Raw genomic sequence first — 8,690 nt, 5'->3', positions numbered from 1 at the left:
ATAAATTAAACGAGCGGAATGTAGTTATAGAAGTATAAAGGGAAATTTGGTACTTTTAAGAGTATTAAATACAACAAACTTCATGGTATCCAGTTATTAATTCAGGTAGTATTAACAGGCATGCTCTGAAACGCAACTTGCATCCCTTGTTCAGAATTGGCTATGCAAGCTTAAGATGTCCAGGACCCAGGAACGATCCAATGACCACTCCACTTGAATCTCTTGGGTTTTGCCATAACATGACTCCTGCTCGTTCAGCATGTAGCTTTCATTTGCAGAATTCATCTCACTGGTTTGCTTTGGAAACAGCATTTCTGATTGCTTCGGGTTGCTATACACTTTGTTGATGGCAGTACCTACCAGAAGACTTCACCCTCCAGGCTGATGATGACTGTCATCTGAATCTCTTAACAGCTTAAGGCTCACCCCACGTTTATTTACGACAAATCTGAGGTTCCAGGATATCACTGTACTGATAACTCTTGATACTTGGCCTGAATTGCAGAACTCGTCCTGTTATATTCTTCAACCCATAACTTCAAGTTAGTTCTTTATTTTTGGATCTAAACAATCCTCTTAGTCTGGTCCAGATCCTTCGGTTCTCAGCAACAGGCGCTTCTGTCGGCTCCCTAAATTTAGCTTTCTCACTCAGCTCTTCGAAGGAATCAACAACATTCTGTAGCCTGGCTACAAATTCAATTAAGAGAGAAGCAAAAGTAGCTAATGATAAAGCACTAGCACTCTCATATGTTCTTGATTCCTCCTCATGAGGCACTGCATCCAAAGTGAATGAGTGGCTCTGGGGCCACTTCACTTGTTTTTGGAAAACACTTTCTGTAAATTCAAGTGTTTTTTCAGAAGTAGGACTCGTGTTTTTGTTCCAAACATCCAAGCTCTTTGAGTGGGGAACATATCGAAGGTCAAGTACAGTCTCACTAAAAGACTTACTCACTAGGCGTTTCGATTCATTCTCCATCACAGTCACGCTGCCTTCAACTACATTGGTGGTATCATGTCGGTTACCTATTTCCCAGCTTTCTGCATTGACAAGAAGATAGGATCGTTTGTCTATCTTCTTTTGCAATTCTTCTGCAGCCTCATGTACTTCAAATAAAATGGTGCCAGGATCCAACTTTTCCATTATTTTAACTTTTCTCCCAAGCTCACGGAGCACTTTGGCACCTTCAGTACCTACTCTCAGCAGCTCACTGCTAAAGACTTGCCTCAATTCTGCAGGAGCCTGCAGCATGATTCCAGTAACAAATAAAATAACAAAAAAAGAGTTTTGTAATTCATGCTATCAAATTCAATGTTAGAGAACTAAAAAAGAAAGAAGCACTTCGTCTACTTGGTATGCATAGATTGTTGGAAAAAGAAAAAATCTAGCTTTGGATGCATCACTACGTTAAAATATGGAAATCACAAGGCCTGCAGAGCGTGTAGGTACACTTGTAAATGATCATCTCCAAGATCTATGTAACCCTTGGTCAGGCCACTTCATTAAAATATAGGGAGTCTTTGTGGGTGCTAACCAAAGAGTTTAACCATATACATATATTGTACATATGAAGTTTCAAACCGACAATCAAAAAGCTCTAGCATCAAACAAACAATTATTGGTGAATACTGTGAAGCACACCAGTAACTGGGATCATTAACTGGTCCACCAACATCCCTGCACCTCAGAAACAACAGATATTACTGAGATAATTCAGGATTACCCTAAATTAGGTGATTAATGGTTCCCAGTGACTGCAGCCCAACAATTAGTTTTTGCTTGGAATATCATATTTAATTGTTTGACTTGTGGAGGGTTGAGATTGCCTGTCTTCTTAATTTAGTCTATTTTAATGATGAAATGATTTTGTTTAAAACAGGAAAGAGATACATGCAGCCTTATTGGAGCCACTCTATATCGCCCCATCTTGCATCTGCCGGCCTTCATGTTGCTAAGGATTGAATGGAACCACTCTGGAAGTTACTCTTAAGTTACTTTAGTGCTCCATCCAATATCCATGTCAAGTTTTTAATCCAGTTCACTAAATCTCCTTACAAGCTTCGTGTCTCGGCTTCAACAAACCAAAGGTTAAATTTCAACCAAAGCCTTAGCTCCAACATGAACAAAGTTTAAAATTCATATTCTGTTAAAATACTTTTTTAGAAGGCATGATCTTGATTTTTATATGGTTTTGCTTGTCCCAAATTCTTTTATTTATAGATAGTTTGTTCTTTTTTTAATGATCTTTATTATCTGAGCCAATAAAGGAGAATGCCATTTTACCCCTGTACGTAATATTGCATACACCAACATCCAATTTATATTCATTATGCAAGAAATAATGGTGGATAGACAACCAGTACAAGAAATGAATAAAGTGAGAAGATGCCAAATTTAAGTTTTCCTATTTAATTTTTGGGTCATCCTGAAACAATAAACAACCAAATAAAATTTTATACATATGCATAAAAGAAATAAAAAAAATGTAGCTACTGATTGATTATGTTTAACAAAACAAGCATTGGGTTTGGTAGAGAAGTGATGACTTTTTGTGCTGATGTGATACGAGGTTAGGTAGGAGTTAGAATGACAGAACAAATGCACTTCCTAGAAAAGTAAAACAAAATGCAGCATCATTAGAAGCTTCAAAGAGGAGAACCACTACCCACCTGTATCTCAGAAAGAATGCAGCTGTGCAATGCCATGACCATGAATGCACAGTGCCTCAAGGCACCGCTAACTTTCACGTAGCTCTTCCATGGGTATCTTATCATCTTATAACGACCGTGAGGAGGTTCCCAGATTGCAAATCCTTGCTGTGAAGTTGACAACTTAAAAAAAAAAAAAAAAAAACTATACTAAAAACGCTACAAATTGACACCAATAATGTGGTTAAAGCATACCAGAGACTCTTCTTGGCTTGTAGATTCAACTGCAGATCTGTAGCCACTGTAAAGAGGATCATCAGAGGCTTGATAAGTAAGAATCTTTGATGGAACTCTTTCATACTCAATACATTGAAGATATCCATTAACACAACCTGCAAAATATTTCTTGAATGAGGCAGTAAGCACATGCAAGCACACAAGACTTAGTTGCCTTTGAAATCATTAGAACTAAGACCTGGGAAGAGCTACATGAGAAGTCTCTCAGTTTACAAGATTCTGAGCCTAAGCAGCTGCCATAAATTGACAGTCAAAATTTAAAAGCCTCCTCTCAAGTTTGATGCCCATTAATGATGACTTGACATGAGCATCCACAATAACATATTTGAACGGGTGGCTAAGGCCACATGAACATATTTTAGTGTGAACTGGATGCCTAGAAACTATCTTTCTACAATTAGGCCTTCCTGAGATGATTATAGCAAGTCTTAGAGCAAATTTATAGGCAATTATAAAACTTGAGGATGACAATCTGACCTTCTACAGAGTTGGCAACACCCATTAAGTTTTTAACCACCAAGTTGTGAAGATCCTCCCCAGCCCATATTGGATATATGCATATATTTACAGCCAAACCAACAGCAGCACCAAGAGCTATGAGAACAAAGCGAGTCACTGCAGTATGAATAAATTCCCTTGTCCGATTCCCCGAGACCATTATGAAGCAATAAGTAAGCACGAATACCCGAAATCCATATTCATACGGCTTCATCGTAGGGTATAACTTTGCAAAGGTTGCAATGAATCCTAAATGATGCAGCAGGACCGTTAGTAAGAGAAATGGAGAAGGATGCATAAAGAATTACTTTAAATATCTAATTGATATTTTCATTAAAGGAAACAAACCTATAACAAAGATACTAAGAATAATCACTACTTCCTCATACTTCCCAGCCATGACAGCTAACTCTGCGGCACCGAGAGCAAGACCTCCGGCTGACAGTGTCCCCAAACCTCGGTTGAATCCTTTACTAAGAGTTGCCCCTGCAGGCAGATGGAAATGGCTCAGATTAGATTCGCATGCAAATTCTCAATCATGACCTGAGAGGTATCAGACAATCAAGACAACCCCTTTATCGAATTCAAATCTACCTCGTAAGAAAGATTTCTTATTGTTTGATCCAGAAAATTGGAATAAGTGAGAAATGCTATCAAGAAGATGATGAATTGAAATGATCCACCTTCTCGGAGAGATTTCTTACAGTTTGATGCAGAAAAGTAGTGTAACTCTATTGTAGTTTACTCATCAAGAAACGACAATTCAATTCAAACAAAAACGTTAAGTGAACGAATCAAGCACGGAAGCAACGACTATGCCAAGTAACATCATCAATGACTCATAATCGCTGATCCCCAACTACTGTCCAGAGTACGCACCTATACTGAATTCGAATACAACGACAACGGTAAGAATCGCCCAGACTGAGTATCTGCTGAGATCTTCCAACGGCTCCTTCAAGAATATAAGCAAAGAGATGAGAGTTAGCGCTAACCCCTGCTTCGCAGCGAATATAATCTTCCTTGGATCCGATACTCCGAATACCCACACTCTCCTGGCAATATCTTTAACACTTCTCCCACAAGTTCGAACCCACACAATAAATTTCCGAAAGCACCCAGCATCTTCTTCCTCCGTCCCGTCGAACCCCCATCCCGTGCCATCAAACTTCTGCGAAAGAAGCCTCTCTTTGCCCTCCTTGCTCTCCTTGCTCTTCTCCGCGAAGTTATACCGGAAAGATCCCACTTTCGGAACCACCATTTTCGTTCAAGCAGGTAAAGAAACAACAACAGAAAACGAAACAAAAACAAGATATTGAACGACCCAGAAAGGGAATCGAGGAGCTGAGATAATCACAGAATTAAGATATGACTCTCAAGTCATTGCATTTTTAGAAAACTGCAAAAAATTCCGTGGAAGTACGATTGTCAGAGAAACCAGCCATACTTCACGAGAGAGACTTCGACAAGGATTGGGAAACTCACATCACATGTTGGAGAAACACGTAAATACGAAACCGCCAAGAGGTGGGTCCTATTTGCTCGGAATTTCTTTATTATTTTTGTTTGTGTGCTGCAGTTTTCTGTAAATAATGCAAACAGAGAAACAGCAGAGGAAGAAGAAAAACAAACCCCTTGTATCCCTCTGGATCCTTGTAATAACCAGAAATTCTGGGCGTGGTACTACCGCACTACTCATTCGCAGAGAAAGGTGTTTCTATTCAGCTTTTTCATAATTGATTGGATAAGAAGACTCTGATATGGACTCCACTCACACCCAATTATGCTAATTGATTGGTTTGGTCTAAGCTCTAGTCCTATAAATTCAAAAGTGAAGATCTACTCTGCCAAAAAAAATTCTTGGAAGTGATTCTTTACAGTTTAAACTTTAAACTGTTCTTGATTACTAAAAGAAGCAGCTTTTCTTACATTAAAAAATACACTTGCAAATCTCAACTTGTTGTCCCTGTCATGGCCTCTTTAGTTGAACCAGTTTATTATTAATTCACATTAAGTAAGGTTATGCTTATAGCTGTGCTAACTTATTCCTAATTTAAGTTTCTAACATGGGTAATTATAAAATCAAATTAAATAAAAAATTAACATATAAATAAATTATATAATTTTTTAAGATATAAATAAATATTATGCAATGGGTGATTAACATTTGATTATTCAGTTAAAATATTAAATAATTATATTAATAAATGATGATTAATAGAAATTTCATATAGAAATTAAAATATTCAGTGACATTTAATGATGAGAGAGTCAAGTATAATGTATAAGTAAAATTTAGAAAGCAATATGAAAATATTAATAAATAAAATTATTTTAAAACAAGGATACTAATAATTGACATATAGAATAAGTTATTCTATTGGTGGTTATAAATAGAAAATCGGGTATAGTAAAATTGACACCTCTAAGAACTCTGTAGGTAATGTACTAGATATTCTTATCATGTAAAATGGTTGAACTTTTTAATTCGACCATCTTGGATTGTGATTCACATGTATAAGATTATATAAATATCATCTCCATAATTGACCAAAGTGGACAGTTTGGGAACGAATGTATTGTTTAGTATTGTTATGTGTATAGACTAGGATGATATCCAATATTTTGATGCATCTCACTTGCAGTTGGGTATGTTATGCTATTATTTAAGTGTGCATGCTTCTCTAATAATGGAAAGAAAGGAATGCACCAACGTTAACAAATAATACCTTTTCTAATATTCGTCTGCTCGCATCGAGTCAAACAATCTTCATGGCTAATTTTTTTTATTTTTTTTGGCCTTCGTTGGGTTAGTCATCCTATCGTTTAGACAAATGAATTCTAATAGTAGTTTTTCTCTCTCTCACTTGTTCAATTGGTGGTGGTTATTTGATCGGACAACCCTCAACCTTGTCTTTTCTCTTGTTGCCTTTGTACACTTGAACGTTCAACCCATCTAGGTAGATAGATTAGAACCATACCATTTCCCTCTCCTATTCGGCCAGTCAAATATCCAATAGTTGGACAAACCACTAATTCTTGAGTAGTCATTTTGTCTTTTTACATAGGCCGCTTGAGTTGGCCCTTAGCCTTGTCAGAAAGGTGTTCTGTCAAATTTGCTCATTTAAATTTTATAATTAGTTTCTAAGTATTTGTTATCATCAAAACTAACTTTAAGGGAATCTTTAGGCCACAACGTGAAGACAATATGACCAATTAGGCATACAAGGTGGAAATATTATTTGATTTCAAGGATAAAAAGACACTTCTCCTCTCTTAGAAGGAGGCACAAACATGTGGTATTTGAAGCCCCTCAATTGGACTTCCTTTGTTAAGGCAATGGAAGCTTTTATTCACAATAAGAGCTACTCTCTAGGTCACTAGTGCAAAAGATTTAAGTGGTAAGATAGAAGTTGACATGGGCAGCGCCAATCATAGAAAAACCTTGAGTATGAGGTTCACCCTAGGTTGTGAAATATTATGAAAGTTTAGGGAAATTGGTTTAAATTGGGTGTAAGTGGGACAAGGGGGTGTACTTTAATAGTACAATGGTCCATGGTTCTACTTTGGTTGGGAATCTAGTTTGGTAACCTTATGGTATAATACAATCTATTAAATGAAAGAAAAAATATCAAGTAGGGTGGCTAAAACCGTAATTTGTACTGTTACTTGTTTCATGAGTCTCCTCACCAAGCTCAAGTGCAAGTACTGTTTTTTCTCTCTTTCTCTTCCCTCTAATGCAAGCAGCCTAACCAATTTGTTAAGCACTTTTCTTTCTCTAATGAGATTTAGAAGGTTCTAACATATATTGAAGGGACATGTGTTTAGTCTATACTTGGAAGCGTTTGTTGAGCATGTAAGGCCACCCATGCTGCATAGCTTGAACAAGATTATAGATTTGTTTATCCTAAGTAGACCACAATAACATATGTTCCTTAATTTCACAATTTACTTTGTCTATGAGATTGGTTGATTGATTTGATTACTTTATTGTCCATGGCGTAGCAAACAATGAAAACCAATAAACTTTCCACCATAGTAAGTTTGGTGATATCTAATATTTATTCTCCATGCAATGCTCGATGGAGGGATTAAGGTCAATCCTAGCTTGATATCCAATACTAACCTTTGTTATAAATACGATGCTTGGTTTTGTAATTTCAACTTGGTTGAAACCAGCACCAAAAGATAATTTGATCAATAGCATCCATTATTTCAATCATTTTAGTGTTGGTTTAACCAACATCATTTGTTGTTTCTAGCATTCCAATGCCCATTACCATCAAATGTTCAATTCCTAATCTTGAATTTATGTACAAATGATATTTTTAACCTTTAAAAATCTCTTCTAAACTTTTAAAAGTGAAGGTTTCACACTCGGAGAAGAATATAAAGTTCAAGTAATCAAGTCAACTCAAGGTCCTAAAGCTGCATTTTTTTAACTTTGGCTTTTGAGACCTCTAAAGTTTAGTTCAACATCAAAGGTCATTTGTACTCTTCTAAGCATGTTTAGGACCAATAATTAAACATGTTTTTCAAGCAAAGACCAAATGTTTTACTTCTCAACTTTTAAATAGCACTATTTCTCAATTTTTTTAGTTGAGCAGTCAATATATTTATCACAAGGGTTTCAATCAAACACACTTAGATACCCCCAACAAACATGCTCATGGTATAAAAAATATCATTAGAGTTCAAAAATAAATTTCTTTCCCAATTTTTGTCAAATGTTGACTTGATGTCTAGACAGAAGCACAAGGTGGAGAAGTTTACCAATTCAAGCTCAAAGATTGAAGTCCAATACTCATTTAGGGTTCAAATTTTGCTCAATGAATTGGCTTAAACTTCTAATGAGAATTCTAACTTTTCAATTGTATAGAGTTAACTAATGTTAGAAGACGAGAATGACATGCTTGTAATCACAGCCACTTCTCATGCTCTTGCCTCACATCTTTTCTCTTGTCTTTTCTCAACCTTCTCCCACTTATCAACTTGTCCTCCTCTCCTTCTTTCTCATTTCTTCTCTCAAAGGTCTTCTAAAGATGTATTAATGAAATCTTAAGATTCAACATAATCTCAGAGTAGAGGTCATAGGACACCAAAGTTTTTTTTCTACTCGGCTTATATAACGGTTGCATGGGATAGGTCATTGGATGATGATTTTTAAAACTTTAGGGAGATTTCATCTTGCTTGTTTTAATTTTTTTCAACTAAAGTCAAGATATTTAGCCAGCCATGTGCTTACTTAA

General features: G+C 36.3%; 1 protein-coding gene across 1 annotated transcript; it reads right to left on the bottom strand.

The window, feature by feature from the left end:
* Positions 1-13: 13 nt before the first annotated feature.
* Positions 14-4,756, bottom strand: LOC137951493 (aluminum-activated malate transporter 9-like). Its single transcript, XM_068798182.1, has 6 exons — positions 4,321-4,756; positions 3,790-3,927; positions 3,421-3,690; positions 2,902-3,038; positions 2,668-2,814; positions 14-1,240 (listed from the first exon to the last, which is right to left on the bottom strand). Exons 1-6 carry the CDS (start codon positions 4,700-4,702, stop codon positions 539-541), a joined length of 1,776 nt encoding a protein of 591 aa, XP_068654283.1. The 5' UTR covers positions 4,703-4,756; the 3' UTR covers positions 14-538.
* Positions 4,757-8,690: the final 3,934 nt, after the last annotated feature.

This window comes from Aristolochia californica, unplaced genomic scaffold (assembly GCF_029961685.1).
Source record: "Aristolochia californica isolate CCGP_79_NKW_82.1479 unplaced genomic scaffold, dmAriCali1.0.hap1 SCAF_15, whole genome shotgun sequence".
Lineage (NCBI taxonomy): Eukaryota > Viridiplantae > Streptophyta > Magnoliopsida > Piperales > Aristolochiaceae > Aristolochia > Aristolochia californica.
This window is presented reverse-complemented; position numbering and strand designations above follow the sequence as displayed.